The sequence below is a fragment of the Gossypium arboreum genome, chromosome 13 (genome assembly GCF_025698485.1).
Source record: "Gossypium arboreum isolate Shixiya-1 chromosome 13, ASM2569848v2, whole genome shotgun sequence".
Classification (NCBI taxonomy): domain Eukaryota; kingdom Viridiplantae; phylum Streptophyta; class Magnoliopsida; order Malvales; family Malvaceae; genus Gossypium; species Gossypium arboreum.
In genome coordinates, this window is record NC_069082.1 from 115877984 (window position 1) to 115899884 (window position 21901).

At 32.6% G+C, this 21901-nt stretch overlaps 2 protein-coding genes and 1 non-coding gene across 3 annotated transcripts; 2 read left to right on the forward strand and 1 right to left on the reverse strand.

Annotated features, from left to right (window-relative positions):
* The first annotated feature begins 649 nt into the window (after positions 1–649).
* On the forward strand, positions 650–756 carry LOC128287410 (small nucleolar RNA R71). Its single transcript, XR_008278110.1, has one exon. It is a non-coding gene; the product is annotated as a small nucleolar RNA R71 (small nucleolar RNA).
* An 8279-nt stretch (positions 757–9035) lies between these two features.
* Positions 9036–10409, forward strand: LOC108463008 (uncharacterized). Its single transcript, XM_017762939.2, has 2 exons — positions 9036–9772; positions 9884–10409. The coding sequence occupies exons 1-2, from the start codon at positions 9680–9682 to the stop codon at positions 10121–10123; spliced, it is 333 nt and encodes a 110-aa protein (XP_017618428.1). The 5' UTR covers positions 9036–9679; the 3' UTR covers positions 10124–10409.
* A 7357-nt stretch (positions 10410–17766) lies between these two features.
* LOC108464166 (CBS domain-containing protein CBSX6) lies at positions 17767–21424 on the reverse strand. Its single transcript, XM_017764302.2, has 3 exons — positions 20961–21424; positions 20352–20727; positions 17767–18959 (listed from the first exon to the last, which is right to left on the reverse strand). The coding sequence occupies exons 2-3, from the start codon at positions 20693–20695 to the stop codon at positions 18029–18031; spliced, it is 1275 nt and encodes a 424-aa protein (XP_017619791.1). The 5' UTR covers positions 20696–20727; positions 20961–21424; the 3' UTR covers positions 17767–18028.
* Positions 21425–21901: the final 477 nt, after the last annotated feature.

Genomic DNA, 21901 nt, shown 5'->3' on the forward strand with positions numbered 1-21901 from the left:
TATTTGATTCTCAAGCCCTTGAATCAATGCTTGCTGATTTTTAAGCATTGTTTCAGTGTTTTAAAAATGTGTTTCTGACACCGAGATAAACTTCGTCAACATCTCCTCAAGGTTTAGCTTCTTTTTCTACTAGTAAGGTGGTTGTTGAAAGCCTGGAGGGGGTTGTGGTCTCTGATTTCCTTGACCACCCCAAGAGAAGTTGGGATGGTTCTTCCAACCTGCATTGTAAGTGTTACTATAGGGATTATTTTGAGCTCTAAAATTGTTACCCATATAGTTGACTTGTTCATTTGTTATGTTAGGATTGTAGGCTAGGTATTCTAGATTATTCATCCCTCCTCCACTTGTATCGCACTGTATCACCAGATGTACCTACGTAGAACTATATAAACCATCAATCTTTTTATTAAAAAATTCTACCTGATTCGACAACATAGTGACCGCGTCGAGCTTGAAAACACCAGCTGCTTTTGTCGACTTTGTCCTCATGACTTGTTACTGATAATTATTCAGTGACACCTCTTCAATGAACTCATAAGCCTCCTCAGGTATTTTGTTATTTAGGGTACCGCCAGTGGTTGCATCGATCAGTTGTCTAGTTGAGGGGTTCAAACCATTGTAGAAAGTCTGAACCTATAACCATAAGGGTAACCCATAGTGAGGGCACCTTCTCAATAAATCCTTATACCTCTCTCATGCATCATATAAGGTCTCTAAGTCTATTTGCACAAAGGAAGAGATATCATTCCTCAACTTTGCTGTCTTAGCCGGCGGGAAGTATTTCAACAGAAACTTTTCGGTCATATACTCCCATGTAGTAATGGACCCTTGTGGTAGAGAGTTCAACCATTGTTTAGCTTTATTCATCAATGAAAAGGGAAATAACCAAAGGTGAATGAAATCATCAGAAACGCCATTAATTTTGAAAGTATCACAGTACTTTAGAAAGTTAGCCAAATGAGTATTTGGATCCTCATCTTGCAAACCATCGAACTGAATAAACTGTTAGATCACCTGAATAATGTTCAACTTCAATTTGAAGTTATTTGCAGTAATAGCAGGTCTCACAATACTCGATTTAGCCCCCGCTAAATTAGGCTTAGCATAGTCGTACATAGTACGAGGAGCAGGATTCTGATTTACAAGATTCGCGGCAACCACAAGAGGTAGTAAAATATTCTGATTTTCAGCCATCTCCTCGGTAATATTGGTATCGTCCTCTTGTCCTTCCTCTATATATGTAGACTCCACTTTATTTCTCTACGATTTCTACGAGCTATGCTTTCAATTTCACTATCAAATAATAGAGGTCTTGACGGGTTTCTTCTAGTCATAAACTAAAAGAACTTGCTAGAAGCAAATAAGAGAAAAAGTTAGTAAATTAAAAAATATAAAAATACAAATAAAAATAAAAATAAAAATAAAAAAATGTTCCTAATATTTTAGTCCCCAGCAACGGCGCCAAAAACTTGATGGGTCATGAAACTAACTAATATTTCGACAAAGGCAAGCGTACCTATCGAATAGTAGTATAGCTATGATGAGTTTGGAATATTGTATTCACAAGGACTAAAAGTACTAGTAATAACTAAACTAACTACTATTTCGACGAAGGTAAGCGCACTTATCGAATAATAGTATAGCTATGGTGAGTTCAGAATTTTATATTCACAAGGACTAAAAGTACTAGTAATAACTATCTTTATATTATTTTGCCTAATAATTAAATGAGGTGTTTTAATCTAAAATTAAACTAATCAACTATGAACGCGATAAAGATGGAATTGGGAAAAAACTTAAGAAAACCAATGAGAGAGACAATACCCAGGAAAGCATCCACCTAGACTTCAGTTATTATTCTGACTCTGAATCAAACATTTATTGACTTGTCTTAATCCGTAGAAATCCCTAAATTATGTTAATATATCTTTCGAGACTAAGAACAACTGACTTTAGGTTGATTAATTGAAATCTCTTTCTAATTAAGACCCCTATCGTCGTATTTACTCGATCTTTAGATTCCCCTATTAGGTTTGACTCTAATTCGGCAGATTTATGTCATCCTATTTCTAGGATTGCAATCAACTCCGCTCAATTATGCTAGATCTACTCTTAAATAGGGACTTTTGCTCCACTGAATAACATATCAAACTTGGATTAATATCCTGAATATATTAAAGCAATGATTAAGAACACATAATTAAGAACAAGAACAAGTACTTATCGTGTAATTTAGGTAATTAAATAATAAGATCCATCGTAGGTTTCATCCTCCCTAGGTATTTAGGGAGTTTAGTTCATAATGTAAAAGAAAAACTTATTAAATTTAGAAAAACAACAAGAAACCCAAATAAACTTTGAGAGAGATTTAAATGGAGAAATTCAATCTTGAAGTGGATCTGCTTCTGAGATGATCCCAACGGCTTTCTTCAAGTAATTTTTGCTTTCTACTCTATGTGCCCCTCTTAGGTCTACTTTTAGTGTGTTTATATAGACTTTAGAATGCTCAGAAACCCTAAAAGTTGATTTTTCTACGTGTTTGGGAAATATGGAGCGATATCGACACGGGCTACCACATGGGCATGTGGCTGGCCCATGTGGATCACACGACCGTGTGCTTAGCCTGTGTAGAAATGATCTTGGTCGTGTGGATCTTTAAATTAGCCCGTTTTGTCCGTTTTTGGCCCGTTTTCTACTCATTTTGTTTCCCTATGCTTTCCTAAGTATAAAACATGAATTTAAATGATTAAGGGTATCAAATTAACTAAACTAAGTAATAAATCAACTAAAAAAATGATAAGTATGGGATTAAAATGTGTTAATTTTATGGTTTATCACTTTCCAAAGCAAATCTTTCAATTCCTTTGTTCGAAAACCAGCTTTCTTGAAATTGACATGTAGGTGTCTAACATAGTGTCTTATTTCTGCATTATGAAACAACATATATATTGGTTTTAAAAGTCCCTGCAAATAGAATAAATACGTTTTAATTCTTTAACATACCATAAACCTTAAATATAAACAACATAAAACAAAGTAGACAAATAGAGTTTTACCTTTTGCTTGTCAAACATTAAAGATATCTGATATGAGCTCACAATTTCCAAGTTTAGTGCGAACAACTCCAAGAACTAGAGCCATGATTCTTAGCTTTCACTTTCGACAGCAGCATATGCAATATGATAGATTCATTATTTGCATCTATCCCAATAGCTTCTAGTAGGTAGCCACGAAAATAGCCCTTCAAGAAATATCCATTAAACCTATTATCCTCCTACAACCAACCTGTAGCCATCTTTTCATGCCTGTTGTAACACCCCCTACCCGTATCCGTCGCCAGAATAGAGTACGAGGCATTATCGAGAAGCACGAAACACTTACAGATAATTTAAATACATTTTCATTACAATTTGTTTCGATTTCATACTATTTCATATTTAAGCTTTATTCACCAAAGTATTTGAAATATCATCTTTATGCAAATAGCACACATGAGGTACATAATTCCATAATTATGAATGAACACATTTATCAAACATATTCCATGTTTTTATATATATCATAGTATCATATTTCCATGTATCAATTACCACCACTTCCTCGTATTTTAGACAAATACGTGTAACAATTCATAAATATGCAATTCATTAACTCTTCCTACCAATCACGATTTAAATTTCCAAATCACTTATTGAGCCCAATTTCAATGTTCACTAAAATCTATCATATAAATTTGGATGTACGTATTCATCAACAAATTCCATGTACAGATATCATCATCTCATATTTCCACATACATTTACTTTCTACATTTATGAATTCAAATAGCATATACAAGACATACCAATGTATTTCAAGTACATTTTCATGATATTTCATTTCGAACTCAGATTATTTCATACTAGAAGTTTTCTCATTAACTCATTTGGAATACCAATTCATACGGATAATACACTCAATGCGTAGAAATATATAATCACAAATGAACTCATTCATCAACCAAGTTTTATGCTCATGTCTCATCAACTCGTATTTCCTTATGTCGCATAATTCCATGTAATACTTACCAAACTTCTTCAAATTAGTGAACATCTTACGGAATTGAGTACTTCGTTTTCTCGATGCCATAGTTCAACTATGGTCTTACACATCTTCACATAATGATGCCATAGCCCAGATATGGTCTTACACATATTCATATATCAATGCCATAGCCCAGCTATGGTCTTACACGTAATCACATATCACATATCGGTGCCATAGCCCGGTTATGGTCTTACACGAATCACATATCTCACTGATGCCATATCCCATATATGGTATTATATAGTAGCATATATCACACCGATGCCATATCCTAAATATGGTATTGTACGGAAATCACTTGTCACTTGTAGCCGAAGCTACCACTATTCACTGATTAGGTAGCCGGTACTACTACTTTTCACTGATCAGGTAGCCGGAGCTACCACTTTTCACTGATCAGGTAGCTGAAGCTACCACTTTTCACTTGTCATTTGTCATTGATCAGATAAGTGTAGCCGAAGCTATCACTTATCACTTTCACTTTTCCTTGATCAGATAAGTGTAGCCGAAGCTATCACTTATCACTTTCACTTTTCCTTGATCAGACAAGTGTAGCCGAATCTATCACTTATCACTTGTTGCCATGGTCCAACCATGGTTTTTTTCCTTCAATTCATCTTGTCACTGAGTTGAAATGCTCAATTTGATCATTTATTCAATTTTTATGCTTTTACATTATTCACGATTTTATCATCAATACATATGAAATAACACATCATGAAATTCATAAAATTAACAAATAATCACTAAAATTTTAGCCATATAAACTCACAATTCAATTTTTGTATCATAATGATAATCATAATTTCATAATAAATATTCCAAATAAATCATTATATCATTTCTAATTCAACACTTATCGATTATAATCGGGCATGTGATCAATTTATACACGAGTCATTCATATATATATATATGTATATTTTTCCTCCTCCTCCTCTCCATCCACATCCTTAGTATAAACAACACACTTGTAGGTAACATTATCCATAATTTTCACTATCTACTTATGTGAATATTCAAGCTGCCCATCTGTGTCATAGTCACTAAATTATTTTTATCTTGAGCTACAGAGCTCTAAATTAAGATCCATAAATTTTCCCAAAAACTAGACTCATATGTATTCTTACCATAAAAATTTCATAATTTTTGGTTGGGCCAATTAATACAGTATATTCATTGAAATCTCCCCTGTTCTGCTATCTGACAGTTCCGACCCTTCTTCACTAAAAATTAATTATCTTCTCGTACAGGATTCGAATGATGTCCTCGCTTATTTCTATTGAAAATAGACTCATTCAGGATTCTAAAAATATAAATGTAATCCCATAATTATTTTTATCCAATTTTTTATGATTTTACAAAATCAGAACAGAGGAACCCGAAATCATTCTGACCTTGTCTCACAAAATTCATAATATCTCATGATTTACAATCCATTGCTTACATCATTTCTTCTATAAGAAAGTAGACTCAATATGATTTAATTTCATATTATATTCATCCTCTAATTCCATTTATACAATTTTTGGTGATTTTTCAAAGTTAGACTACTGCTGCTGTCCAAAATAGTTTTAGTGCAAAATGTTGATTTCTATTTTGCCCCAAATTTCACAATTCATACAATTCAGTTCTTACTCAACCCCTCAATTAAGATAATTTTCTCAATTAATACTTTTCATAGACATTATAAGTTATTTCATAACTATTGAAAGTCATAATTTCCACATAAAACTCTAACTTCAAACTCTTTTACAATTAGGTCCCAAACATTCACTTTCTATTCAATTCTTTCAAAAAAATCAGCATATAAACAATTTGAAGCTCTAATTCCATGCCAGATCATCATATAATTCCAGCATATATTCATAGCAACTTTCAATTTCTTTCATAGAATCAAAAACTAATGAATTCAACAAGTGGACCTAGTTGTAAAAGTCATAAAAACACAAAACTTTCAAGAAATAATCAAGAATTGAACTTACTTGAAGTAAAAATATGAAAAACCAGCTTAAGGGAACTCTTCCATGGCGTTTTTTCCGATGAGAATGCAGAAAAATAAAGAGAAATCTAGATAATTCCACTTTAGTCCTAGCTTTATTAAGTAAATTTTGCAATTTTCCAACTTTACCCTTAATTCTCCTTATTTTCTTGCTTATTTCATGCTCTTGCCGTCCAGCCCAAATATACTTTGGGTCTATTTCCCTTTTAAACCCTCTTTCTTTTATCATTTAAGCTATTTAATCATTTCCCACAATTTTACATTTGATACAATTTAGTCCTTTTTGTTCAATTAACTATCAGAACTTTAAAATTTCTTGACGAAACTTTAATACTAACTTATTAACACTCCATAAATATTTATAAAAATATTTATGGCTCGATTTTAAATTCCCGAGGTCTCGATACCTCGTTTTTTATTCTAATTATTTTAAGTATTTATTTTAGTACACTATTCACTATTTCAAAATTTTTCCTAACTTCACATTTAACTTATACTCACTAAATTAATAATATTTCCTACTCATTTGTCGGATTTAGTGATCTCGAATCACTGTTCCGACACCACTGAAAATTAGGCTATTACACCTGTAGTGCATCATTTGAAACAAACTATTATCTAGATAACAAATTGTTGTTGTCCCCTCATTTTGGGTCCTAACCTCCAACAAATACTCACAAGTCTTCTCATACTAAGCCTTATGAGCTCTTTCAATTAATTCCAATGCCTAAGTTTAGCCTTCCTACATTTGGTTAGTGAGACAAGGCAAAATAAATCTCTTTTGACATATTGTTGCAATGGTGTCAAAGAATAATCAACATCAACAATGAATTTTTCTTTATAATGTTGACCTATCCAAGCTGAGGTTACATGATTATTTTTATAGACTTTAGAGTAAATATGGTTAGGGTTTGAACTCTCAATTTGCCAAGTCTAGTCAGTAGGGTCATTAGGGTTTAGTCTAGAGGCTTATATGAACCAATAATATTTTTCACTGCAGACTACATTTAACCTCTTTAGATCATTTTTGTGGAACTTAATAGAATAACTATTCAACCTACCATACTGCTTCTCAGCTTCTTTTAGACTGTCTTTAGACTTAAATAACATTTAAACCTAAAGTTTACAATTACTCATGTCATTGTCTAGGTTGAACTCAGGCCAATTTTGGCCATCTAAGTCAGATTCATGTGCACTATCTAACCTCTCAAAATCGTCACTATCACACAGTTCCCCTACTTCTATATCATTCATATTTGAACCATCTAGATTAACCCTTATCCTATTATACACATCACTATAATAAACATCATTAACAGACACATAGAAATCATATATTTCTTCTTCACTCTTATTAAAATTATCATCAATTAAACCTGCCAAACAAATTTTATAGTCAATAAAGGCAGACAACAACCAAACAATTTAATACAACATAGGCAATGACCAAACAATTTAATACAACATGACAAACAATAACCAATACAAAAATAATTTAATACAAACAAAACCATTTCTATCATGCATATGACAGACAATAACCAGTATAATATAGAAGCTAAAGAACAAATTTAATCCAATTGATATTTGAAACTAGGAACAAATTTGTCTCTTAATAACCAAACAATAACCAAACTTGATATTGTCTGATGCAAATAATAAACATGGCATACTATACACAGTATCTGCCATTCAGTTTGATACAAACAATAAACATGACATACACAACATCATGCACATGGCATACTATATGCAATATCTGCCATTCACTTTAATAAACAGACCCTAAACCTTATGTGAATAACAAATGAAATCAAAATCTTTTTTAATGCTTGTTAATAACAAATGAAACCAAAATCAAAATAACCATAAATCCAAAAAATCAAAAACTAAATCGAAATAACCCCATGAGGATGCAACATTTTTCAAAATTTAAATCTAGACAACCCTAAATTGAACTAACCTTAAATCAAAAAAATCAAAGACTAAATATAGAAACTACCCGTTACAGTGGATGTCACAGCAACTTCTCTTCTATTGACCATTTTCGCTGAGAACCAAAAACACTAATAGGTTTCTCGTTTTGTCTTCTTTTCTCCCTAAACAAAAAATGGCAATCAATTTCTAACCCTAGACCCTGTTAATCGATTATTGAATCAATTTTTTAACCCTAAACCAACCTTGTTAATCGATTCCCGAATTGATTTCTAACATAAATCCCTATTAATTTTTTCCCAAATCGAATTTTCTTTTCCTCCTCCCCTTAATCACAATCAATTTATGTTTTTTTTTTTTACCCTAAACCAACCCAACTCTTCAGATTTTTTCCCTAAACCCGTGTCAAACCTTGACCCTTGCACTGCTTCACCAACGTGGCAAGTTAACTGGCCACATCAGCTAGTTAATTTGCCACATTAGCAGTCCCGTTAAGACAGTAACGAAAAATGTTAATAAGTGACTGATTTGTCACTTTTTGATAACGTTAGTGATTGCTTTTTTTTCTAAAGTTGAGTGACTGAAATGAAACTTAAATGACCTTTTTGTTAGCTACCCAAAATTGAGTAACTATTAGTATAATTTACCCCTTATTATATCCCAATCATCATAAAATAAATATATTTATTATATCCCTATTTATCGTAATACAAACTCTCGAGAACCTTTTATTTTGTATATATAAGATTGCGCTATTTCAACAAATTTCTACCTTAGCAAATTTTCGCATCTTCAATCTCCTTACAAAGCAACATTTGATAAATATCTTTAAATTTCAACCTTCAAATTTTAATATTGATCAAATCCAAACATAATTAGAATTTGACCGCAATCACAACCTAAGTCATCATTTCAATTAGATTTTTGGTCATTGAAATTTTTTGAATCTTTAACTCTACCTTCTAGAATCTCTCGTATAAAATGAACTCACGGACATCTATTTTTTCTACTTTAGATTTAGACCATTTGGGTTCTACAATTATTGATGTTAGAGAGTCTTAGGTTTGTGTGTATGGAAAAGCCTGTAGGTTTGAGGTGTAATTTGCCTCTCAGTCTTAAGCTTGCCTTGTTCTTTTCTTTCTTTGATTATTGCTTGATGTTTCTCTCAAAAAGAAAAAAAATATAAATATAGATACCTTAAAAAAGATTATAATATAATAAATTTTAAATACAGAACATTATTAAATTTAACCCAAACCTAAATTTTCTGTAAAAAAATTTCCACAGAGAAACAGGGGAAAAAGGAACATGGTTCCCATTAATTTAGGCTTCCCATTCCTCCAGCTAAATCCCATTTAAGATGCACTCAATTTAGCACCACCAGAAACTCTTTTATTTGGGGGTGTGTGTGGTTTCATAATAAATCGTTTTTCATTTATGATTTGCACCAAATTAAATTAAAATTATACCCAATACAAATACCGCAAGTAGTCACTCCCTTTTTTTTTTTTTCTTTTATAACAAAATCAAGAACAAAAGGAAAAAAAGAATCAATACCCATTCCATTTCACTAACTTTTTTGGGGTTTTCGCTTTTCTTTTTCACTATCATCAGTTCAGCAAATCAGTTCCAAAAAAAAAACCCACTTCTACAAACATGAAATCTGGTTATGGGGTCACTCTTTTTCTCTTGTTTCTCTTCTTTTCAGCTTTTGTCTTCAATTACAATGAAGCGACAAGCATGGCCCAAGTAAGTTACAAAAAACCTTGCATTTGAATGCGTAGATCTCTTTTCCTTTCCATCTCAAAGATTTTGAACTTTTTTTTTTTGTGGATTCATAGTTGATTTGTTTGTTTGAAGGTAAATGGGTCTTCAGAAATGCTCCCATTGGTGGAAGAGAAGATGATGTTGTTCAATGAAAGCAGAAGAAAGTTGGGGAGTTTCCAGATATGTGCTGTTTGTACATGCTGTGGTGGAGCTAAAGGTGCTTGCTTACCTTCTCCTTGTTGCTATGCTATCAATTGCAACATTCCAAACAGACCCTTTGGTTTCTGTTCTTTCACTCCCAAAACCTGTAATTGCTTTGGATGCCATCTCTAGTTTAAACCTTTGTTTTATCTATTTTTCTTACTCTCTCTTTTTTTATTTATTTAGGAGTTAAAAAAAATATTGATTCTGATGCAAGTTTGAAAGTGGAGAAAGAGAATATCTGTTTTCTTTCATTTGTTTGTTTATAAGTTTCATAGGGAGTTTTCTCAGTTAAGGTTTTTTGGCAATTTTGTCTATAATTTTTGTTCTTTTCAAGGTAGTAACATTGCCTGGCATATGATATGGATAATTTAGGAAACATTACCCTTGTTTATGAAGCTAATGGGTGTTATTATAAGGTTTCTTTTTTTTTATTTTATTTAAAGCTATTATATATATTAATGTTAGTGCTCAGTAAGGCATGACAAAGATTCAAGATGTCCATTATTTTACTGTTATCTTGTTTACCTTTTTTTAATTCATGTTTAATATACTTATTAGTGGGTGTATTCCATTATGCAACTTGGAACCATGTAATACCAATTTGTTTTTATTATTAAAATTGAAGTAATGTTTGATGCTGCTTTAATTATGCTTCACACTTGATCTACCACAGTATCTTTAGTCAGAGTAGGTCAATAAACAAATAAATAAAATACTCTTGATGTTGGTGAGATGATGCTCAAGGGAAAGTGAATTGCTTGATTGAACTATGTAGTTTGGCTTGTTGTGCCTACCACATTTTGATGAATTTTGTAGCCTTCACTTAAAAGGATAGTAAAAGGATAGTGGAAAGGGTCTCAAATAGTCAGATTCAATTCCATGTAGCAATTGAGTTAATATTTTCAGATGTCAATTAACTTTGAAAAATTAGGGTTTTTGTGAGTAGAATGGCCTAAGAAGCTGAGATTTAAAAGGTAGTGAGGAAAGATGTGGATTGATATAAATGCATGTAGGTATGTATAGGCAGCAAAAATACTAGGGGTGGGTGGAAGTTGAATTTGTACTAGGGCTGGACCTGGATATATATCAAAGCTCTAGCAACTACTATTCAAAGATGGAGGTGGTGGTGTTAATATTTCTAGAGCTGTATATTAATGTGTTTCTATTTAATGCATCCTTTTTCTTTTCTCCTACAAGCTATTTATGTTTTATTGACCAAAATATCTTTGATGTCAAGATTTGTGAATTCTGAAATTTAAACATAATTTTCAAAAACAAAAGGATAAAAGTAAGACAAAAACCATGATGAAATGTCAAATAGAATGTGTAGTTGTTTGTGAGTAGGTGTAGGTATATATGATGAGAGGATTTAGACATGATGCAACAGCCCATGTGCTACTTAAAACAAGTAACAATCAAAATGAGTTGGCCATTTTAGCATCATATAATAAAAATTGCTTCTATTTATAGGCTTGATTTAATAACAAGGAAGGTTTAAATAATTTGAGTTATTCAAATGTATCAATGAATTATCAAATCTATTAACTGCATTAGCTATTTTTAATGTAAATTTGGTGACATAATGATTGGTTGAGAACAGATAGCATGCAGTATATGAGACATGATTACTGATTAGATGTAACGTATGCCCTGTATGGGATCACCCTCTCATCCTTATCCCAACACATCCTTCACTTATATACCCAGGATTTCACAAAAAAATTCCCATCGTCAAATACTTGTTTTCTAATTTATTTATGTTTTTAAAAACCCCAAAACAAAAGCGTCAGGAAACTCCATTATTTTATATTAATTTAGGGAATGAAACAAAATAAAAAAGGATACAAATATGTAGAAAAGAAAGAATCCATATATAATAGTTTAAATTCGAATAGCATTAGTCATATTTATTATTCGAATTTTATTTTATTTTGTAATTTAAAAAATTTGATTAATGTGGTTTTGATTAAGCAATTATGGTTTGTTTTCCTTGACTTTCAAGTTTCCCGACATCTTTTATTATTAAATAAGTCTCATTTACTTTACTTTTTTGGCTTCCACTTTTTTCACAAGTCAAAATTGGAGTCTCTCGTCTCAATCATACCAAATTTTAGATTTTATTATGCTTTTTCCTTCATGATAGAAACAAATAGCAGTGTACTCAAATAATTGATGGCGTCCTTCTATTATCAATTTTTGAATGTATAAAAAATTTAAAATTTAAAAATATGTATAGTAAATTTGACACTCAAAATCTGGATTCATTCCATTATAAAATCTTTTACCTTTTTCATGACAAAAAAAAAATAGGAAAATTTAGTAAACAGTCAAGTGTAGTTTTTATTTCGTAAATAATCTTAAAATTATTATTTCTCTTTTAAATATTTTTACTATGATTTATGGTGACAAGAGTTTTTAATTCCACAAACAAATTTAAGAAATTACCATGTGTATTATTTATTTAATCTATATTTTTAAAAAATTATCAATTAAGGACACTTGGCAACTTTTTATTCTAACATATCAAATAATAATCCTTTTACTATTACTTCTATAGTACATTTGTCAATCCCTAGGTCTAGAAACTTCACTAGTAGTGTACTAAATATTATCCCTTTATAAAAAAATAATAATTTAGAAGATTATTATAATCAATTATTTTTAGCACAAATTATAACATCTACAATCTTTATATTTTTAAAAGGTTGAGATAAAACCTCCTCCCCTAGTTTTTGTTGTCAAACTAAAATTTTCTAACTTTTGTGGTTCAACTAGAAACTTTTTATAATCCATTTAAGGTTTTATACCTCAAAAACCTTAATTATACTCTTTACAACAAAGAAAAGATAAATAAACTAGCAATGAACCTCTAATAGTTGTGAATTTGAAAATTGAACCTCTAAATACAAAGATATGAGAGTAAAAAAAGATTCGACAATAAGCTCTCAAAAAATATGTACAAGAGAAATGAAGAAAATGAAGAAATGAAATATTTTCTCTTAAACTTTTTGTTTTGATATTGCTCACTCAAGTCTTGAAGTGTTCTTGATGAGTTTTTATATCAAGGAAGTGATTTGTAGTTGTTTATAGTCGTTGTGGATGATCTGGAGCCATTTGGAGCATCAATTCAAGGTATTAAATGCAATTGTAAAGCAACATGTTTTGATACATGCTTGTTGGATACTAATACCTGTTGGATACTAATACCTATCTTTGAGAACTATGCTTGTTAGTCCACATGTATCAGGACCTAAGGTCATGTTTACCCTTTTCTTTTAAGGTATTTGTTTTAGGGTTTTTTGGAGGCATGCTTTTAGGGTTTACAGGACAAATGTTTGGAGTTTAGATCATTTTGATGATGTTTGTGTTTGAGGGTTAAAACCCTCGAATTTTTGAATTTACCAATTCAACTCCAATTCTTAACACCAAGTTTTTTTATTAAATTTGCTATACTGATAATTTAATTTTTCTATTAAAATATTCATATGGTGATCATGCAACAAAACACATTCCAATGGACATAAATTTATTAGATAATTTTGGTAGCAAATGTGGAATTTTAGAAAAAATTATTCCAACACATCATGCAAAAGTACTTTTTTTATTAGAATAGTATTTTGTTTAAAAATTCAAGTAATTTTTTTATCAAAGTAATTAACAATATTAACTATTTGAAATAAACATTATAATAAAAAAAATAGGACCAAATAAATCAGTCTATGTATGAATATTATAAATTTACTTTTATGTACACATTCTCTAATTAAAATTGTATTTGATTAAATTGTACAATTAATTGATTAATCAATTGAATTCTTAATTGTGTTCATGTTTGAGGTAGACATTGTTAAAGGGAGGTTGACAACGGGAACGACTAAATATGCAAAACCTACTCGCGTGCTTTGAAAATATTATCCGGGAATCCCGGAATATTTGAAGGATTCTCGCGTGAGGAAAATTTTTCACAATATGCAAACCTTTTGCCTCAGATGAATTTCTTCTTCGCGTTCATCTTCATCTCCTTCATCCGTTGTTGAGTTCAGTGTGCTTCTATGTTGTCATCGTCTCTCCTCTGTTCTAGGAACAAGTGCTTGCGAAGATGATCCACCTTGGTAGAAAAATGATGCTCGAGGTTTTTGCAACACTGCGACGTATAAGTGTATGGTGTCCCAAACACTAGTGGCGTAAAATTAAGTGGAAATGTCGTCGACGGTGGATACATCATCGTCAGCGAATACGTCAAAGTCACTAGAGTGTGATATGTTGGGGACAAAGTCGGTGAAAAAACCCTATACCTATAGAAGGTGTAGAAACATGAAATGAAAGTAGTGCAAATAAAATACCTGAACCAGAATAAGTCGAGCCATACTAATCGGGAAGTGGTGCGGATGGCGATGCCTCTTGTTGCATTGGTGCTGATGATGGACCCACCTTGGCACCTGCTCCAGACCTTGGAGTCCTAGGCGACCGTCGTAGCCTCCTCGAATGAAGTTGTCTACGCCTCGCCTCCACTGATAGTAGAAATGGCTTGCCATGGTGTCTAAACCATGACATGTATGATAATTCATGAGCGATAATGTGTTCGCAATTAGGTAAAAAGTCATACCTGTGCTTCCTAATGTTGATATATTGCACGTGAAATTTAGCTCAATCTTCCTCGATTCTCCCCCACAAGTGGATATTGTGCAAGTCTCCAATATCTTGGGGTGGTAGCAAAATCGTTTGCCTAAACCTGAATTGCCACCTAACTCGATTGGATTCGTGCATCTCCACCATAGCGTAAACTATTACATACTAGATGTTGGGATTCACCAAGAATTCGGGTAGGGTGCATGCTTAAATTCTCGGATCAGAGTATGACATCTATTCAAACTATAGTACAAAATAATAATTTCAATTATATATTGATTGATAATTTTTAAATACTTGCGTCAATATTATATAATTAAAATTTTAGAAATACTAACCTCCACTTCCGATCGTTTATCTAACAGGAGAGCCGTATATCTTGAAGCTCCTCCGATAATTCCACATAAGTCGGCCCATGGTTCCACCTATTGAAATAATACGTTAATACAAAATTTTAATATTTAAAATTTTTTATTATGGTAAATATATTATCTAATGAATTTTGTCCTGTTACAAGTGGGAATATATAAGGGTAGTCAACTCGAGGATGTAAAAATGGTAGTTGGTACCACACCTATGGTTGTAGTAGGAGCATGCAACCATTGTTTCTAATTTTCTATGGTTGCATCGCCCAACATATCTATTGGTACAACATCGCCAACATCGCTGATCCCCAATTAAGTTGGCTCATTTCTTTTAAGTCCACCAATTGTAGTAACCACCTTAAATGTATAAGATTTCGCGATTTGTTGGACATTAGAAGACCCTTGGTTATCCTAAGGATATATGCTTGAGCAAATTGTTCCCTTTTAAGTGGACCCAACTCTGCATCAGGCTCATCAAAATTTCTTTTCAACCAATTCATGTCTATCTGGGCACCATAAATCCTGTCCGGAACCTTTACTAACAGTTGGTTGCATACGACTTTACAATCAGTAGCGACAATTGAGTCTGTCACTATCAGCCCATCCATGCTATAACCTAAGATGTAAGTGCATGTCCTCCAATGTGATTGTACACTTGCTGCATGAAAGATGGAATTTGTGTGTCTCGGGTCTCTAGGGGTGTTCAATCGGTTAACCGACCCAAAATAACATTAACCGAATTAACCGACCTTTCAAAATTTTTAACCGTTAACTGAACCGAAATTTTTTCAAAAAAATTAACCGAACCGAAAATTTTTCGGTTAATTCGGTTGGTTAATCGAATTAACCGAAAATTATATGTTTTTTAATTTTTGGTTAAAAAAGTATAAAATTAACCGAATTAATCGAATTCACCGAATTACTCAAATTAACCGAATTAACCGAATTATTTGTATAAAATTATATGTTTTTTATTTTTATTTTTAGTTTTAGATTTAGATTTTTATTTTTATTTATTAAATTATTTGTAACTTTTATGATTGGGTTGGGTTGGGTACTTGGGTTAATATATATTAGATTGGGTATTTGGGTTTATATTGGATTGGGTTTGAGTGAATAGTGGGTTATTTATATATTATAATTTTATTTATTAATTTTTTCGGTTAACCAAATTTTTTCTGTTAACTGACCGGTTTCGAACCGAATTAACCGTTAACCGAAAACTCAAAAAATTATTAACCGACCCCCAACTGAATTAATTCGGTTAACCGACCGATTAATCGAATTCGGTCAGTTAACAGAATTTTTTTCGTTTTTACCTAAATTTTGCACACCCCTACGGGTCTCCATCTTTCCACCAATGTGCTGACAAGTGTGGAGTCCAATTACACTCGCAAGCATCCGGGCCTTGTGAAAGAATCTTGCATCTCTCAAATATGAATCGATTAAAACCGGTGGAGGAGTAGATAGATTGCGAATATATGTCTCTAAAATCCAATCTTCCACATAATTATAAAAAAAAAACCATACAAAATTTTAAATTTCAATATAACAACTTAATAATGAAATTAAATTAGATTGAAAATAATATAAACATATTCGTACCATTTGTAATTGGAAGGCCGAAATGTGTTTGTCATCCAAACGAATAAGAGAATTGACCATTAAAAATTTAAAAAATGATTAAATTTCCTAATACAAAATTAAATAAAAAAACCTTAAGACAATTTTAATAGAAGTTGAGAGAATTGAAAGATAGTTGAGAGAGAATTGAGAGAGAACTAAAAGAAAATTGAAAAAAATGAAATTGAGGGATTTAAAAGATTTTCTTTTACCGTTGGGGGTTAGGGAAGTAATAGTTGGAATTTACTAGTTGTGGGATAGTTGTTGAAAAAACACGTCCAACTTAATACGTTTTAAAAAATTGACTTAATCCCGTAAATATTAAAAAAAAAAACGACATTATCTCATAAGACATTTTCCCTCAATTTAGCCGTTGAAAATGGTTTTTTTTTAAGGTATGCGAAGCAAAATCTGAAAAGTTCTTCGGGTACAAAAGAAACCCATGATTCCGAAGAATTGAAAACCAATGGTGCTAGCTAAAAGGACAAAAATGCATGCAATCAACTCAAAATCAAATTAAAGAAATAAATACTATGAATACTATCGGGAGTCGGCAAAACAAAGCTTTTTTTTTTTTAAAGAATAAAAAAGAAAAGAAACCCATTAATTACCAAATAGAAGACATATATAGATGTGAGATTGTGGAGGGGGCAGCGACAACATAAGAACGGGTTCCAGCATCTGTAGCACATGTTCCTCCATTGGCGTCTTCAGCCGACAAGCTGGGTTGTTGTTTTCCCATTCATGCATTGTTGGCTCAAGGATAGCCGTAGAGACAACACATTGTCCCACTACCGACTCTATTGTCAAAGCTCGGATTCTAATCAATTTGACTGTTTCGATTTGATTTGATTTGTACAGAAACAAATTTTCATTGCTGGTCTGGATCTCTCCATTTCTCTTTAAATGTAACATATTAAAGTATAAGATGAAAATAGTTTTCTTCGTTAATATGAACCACAATAATATCTAACCGCAGATGACAAATCTTCACCCAACATCATCACTTTCTTTAAAGAATTTATTATTATTTAAATTTAATTTCTACTTTTTATCAAAAAATTATCAGTTAAAATAAAATTTATATTTATGGTAAAAAAATTATTTATAAAAAGATTATTTTCTTAAAAATAATATTCTTTCCTGGAATTGATGTTAAGAAAGAGAGATCATTATAGATATTCTTATTCATATTAAATTTAAGAAAGAGGTAATAAAGTAAAATGTTCAATAATATAATAACAATGTACTTGGTACCAAGCAATAAAAAGAGCGTCACAAGATCATAAAGCACATATATGAATTTTTATAAGCACCATTTTCAAGCCCCAATCCCTCTCATCAACATGCTCCATACGACTCACCTGCTGCTGTCAGTACAATATTCCAACCCAGAATGGTGAAAAAGGAGGGGAACTCAACTTTGAATTTCGGAGGCAAGCTCCGTGATGGATCGAGTTGAGGGAATAAATGCAGCAGGTTGCTTGGTCACTGCAACCAAAATGTCGGCATAACCGACCATGCCGACCAGAACATCGTCATTATCATCCTCAGTTACCCACACATGGTTTGCCCTATGGGATAGCATTTGAGCCATAACTGCAGCTAAAGAACTTGAAGTTTTGCATGTCAAGGGTGCACTTCTGCCCCTATACATGGTCCTCCCCATACCAAAACTCGGGCTCACCGGATTGAACCCGATGCTTCTACTACTGAATTTTCTTGCCCTTGCTGACCCACCACCATTCGCTACCTTATTATCTTCAACTGTTGAATTAACCGAAAAATCAGGAAGCAATCTTGAACTCACATTATCCTCGGCCCCCATAACAAATTGTCCGGCTGAGAGGTTGGCTAATGCCCAAGCTGCAGCTAAATAGTCACATTTCCATAGTTTTGAGGCCGAGATTTCTCCTAAAATCTTATGGCGGCCATCTTGTGTGATCTCCACAACGGCAACTGCAGTGGGATCGCCGGGGTGTTTTTGAGTTGCTTCTACAGCTGGAAGGGAGGCTTCAATTGAGCTATAGCTTAGGTTAAGAGCTCCGAGTGAGGAAATAGAGGAGAGGGGAAGAGGAGCTAGTGCACCAAGGCAACCGATGAGGAATCGGATCATGTCTTCTCTTGAGAGACAGCAAAACTTGTCACGCATGTAAGCGGCAGCAGATGAAGAGGAAGGGCGGTTGGCATTAGCAATCAGGTTGTTGCCGCTACAGTTATCAATGTTCTTGAGCCATTTCCCATTATAAAGAATTGAGAATCGCTTGCTCATGCCTTTCCATACCTTGCTCTTTGGAACAAGAAGTCGCCTCACACCCTGCTTCATCATCTCGAGTGCATCTATCAATCTAGTCCAACAACAAAGAATTAAAACCGCTGCTAGAGAACATCAAAGGCAGAACCAAAATGAACTTTCTTTTATCCACAAATGAACCTTTAGGTTTTGTGAAATTACGAAATAATATAATAGTAAAATTACACTTAGCCCTCCCCCCAAATTATAGTTCATTTCCGACCCCCTAAAGCAATTTTCTGGCTTCACCTCTGCTTTGTAGCAACACGGGAAAATATAGAACTATTGCTGGGCACACAAAACCACAAGCACAACAAGCACAACAAGCTTCAAGGTTTACTCTTTGTTATCCTATCCCATAAAAAATCTAACATAAACAACATTTTATGTAGTGAACAATAAATATATTCGAAGCGCGCGTAAATATGCTTAAACATAAAGGAAAACAATGAGCTTCACAAATAAGATAACAGAATGGGAGCGGAGGCAAGGGTGGACAAAATCATATTTTCTCAGAAAAATTTTCTCAAATATAAAGATATCAGTGTTGTCAAGGGCACAAGATGCACCTTAGGCGTTAGGCAATAGAACCCTTATATTGCCTATGATGCAAGGTGCAGAAAAAGCACTCGCCCATGTTAAGTAAAATGTAATATTTGTACGTGCATATGCCTATATATATATATATATATGAAATAAGCTTAAGCTGCAAATTTAAGATAATAAACTCTAAAAGTAATCCAATTTATTCAACAAAACATGCAAAATTTTCTTTTTAGGGGCCAATATCCATGTCAATTGTTGAATACTCAAATACTGAAAAGTAGAGAGTTTGATATTATCATTGTTTACTAATTACTAATAAAGGTATAGTCAGTAAAAAAAAAAAAAGAAATAAAAGAGTTACAGAAAAGTTCAATCAAACTGGCTTTTCTACCTTGTTCACCTTAAGATGCGTGCCTAAGCGCACCAGCATGCTCTTCACCCGAACGGGTCTGAGGTGCTTTTATTGTCTAGCACTCAGACACTGCAGGTTAGGGTCAAGGAGCAAGTGTTAAAACCCCTCATAGATATAACTATTTTAGTCGACATGTAACAAAATCCCTTGGAAGCAAATCGTGTAAAGCTCATATGAACAGACACATGCAGTACATGATTCTAAGGACCAAGATGCAAACCAAACCAAAGAAAGGCACATCACATATCCCCTTAACAGAGAGAAGATCCATACAATCAACGCTCAAAAACAAGAATCGGAACTCAAGAAAAATATCTCCTTCCACTAGAAATAATAAGAAACCACTCCAACATAAATTTCAAGTCATGATCGCATTCCTATGAGGTTAAGGTCATAGGTCAATTCTCTGAAATAGTAAAAATTCCAACATTTTTAAGCTGAAAGAAAAAAGAAGAGCAAGCGATTAAACATAAGCAGCAATGAACTAACCTGGTGCCAGGATCAACAATCTTCAAGAGAGTATTATTAGGGACAACAACATCAGAAACTTGTGTTTTCATAGCTTTGTCCTGATCTTCCAAACACTGAGATTTAGCTAAAAAGGAAATGATATCAAGTGAAGTTAAAATACCAACAAACCTCTGTTGTCTCATTTCATTGTTTTCAATCATTCCCACATGAAAACTTCTCTTCCAAACCGGTATCCCACACTCAGTTGATTCTCCTATTGCTCTTATAGCTGATTCTACTGTCTCTACATCGCAGAATTCAACCAACTCAGGCTTCCCCACCGTCAGATCCCCCACTACATGGTACAACAGCACCGATGCCATTCCTTAAATTTTCCGTTTGTTTACCGAGAAAACTGAAGAAAATAAAATATATAAAAACAAAGAAAAAAAATCATCATTAAGACCTGAATCATTCATCCTGTTTCAGTAAAGGTTGTTTCTATTTTTAAATACCGGTTTGGCTTAATCAATTTAAAGTTGAATATTTTCCTTTGCTTTCCTACTTTCTCTAGCCAACCAAACACAACAACAAGAAGACTGGGTTTCCTACAAAACTTACATAAGTTCAATTTACAATATAAGATACCTTGTTTCTAAATCAAAGATCTGAGTGTTTTTTTCCCCTTGATTCACCTTCGAAAAGAAAGAAAGATCAGGGTTTATGTTGAAACCGGGAAAACCGGTGAGAAGGAAGAGTTATAAGAGAGAATGGAGGAAGATAAGGAGGAGGTGAATGCCGGTGATAGGTAATCTATAAAGGATCAGAAGAAAGCAAAGAGTTGGAGCCATTGAAGATGAGGAAGAAGAAGCAAAGAAGCAAAGTTATGGAAACGAAAGCCCATTCACGATGATCTATGACTTCAAATCTAGAGAGGATTGGTGTGGCAAATAAGCCTGAATTTAGGAGATAAATAGATTCACTTTGTTTTCGCCTTCTTTGGGTGTTTTTGCCGAATAATGATAAGATTTGAGAAAATGAAAAAAAAGTAGAAGTCTGCCAATTATTGAGAGAAGTGGCTAATTAGACCAGCTATCGTTTATTTATTTAATTTTTTTTTTTGAAGGAGAAATTATTATTATATCTATTAAAATTAATCTTATGGATTATCAGTCTGGCACATGTCTACCTCCTTTCCTAGACACCTGGCAACCTCCTTTTTGTCATCACATGCCAAGCTCATTCAATGCTTTTTTATATGGTATTTTAGAGATTGATTTATATTATATTTAAGATTTATATGGTATTTTTTGAGTTTTAATACACTTGAAAACAAATTTTAAAATTATTTGTTTATTATTATTATTATTATTTTTAAAGATATATTGACTTGTTTGACCTTTTTAACTTTATAAAAATATTATTTTAACATTTCATTTAATTTTAATCTTTTTAATTCTTAAATTTATTTTTTTGTCAAATCACCTCAAAATAAATAGAAAAATTAATGTGACATACATGTGAATAATACGTCAGTATTTAATTAATTTTGTTTAAATTTTAATTAAATATTAATATGTCATCTACGT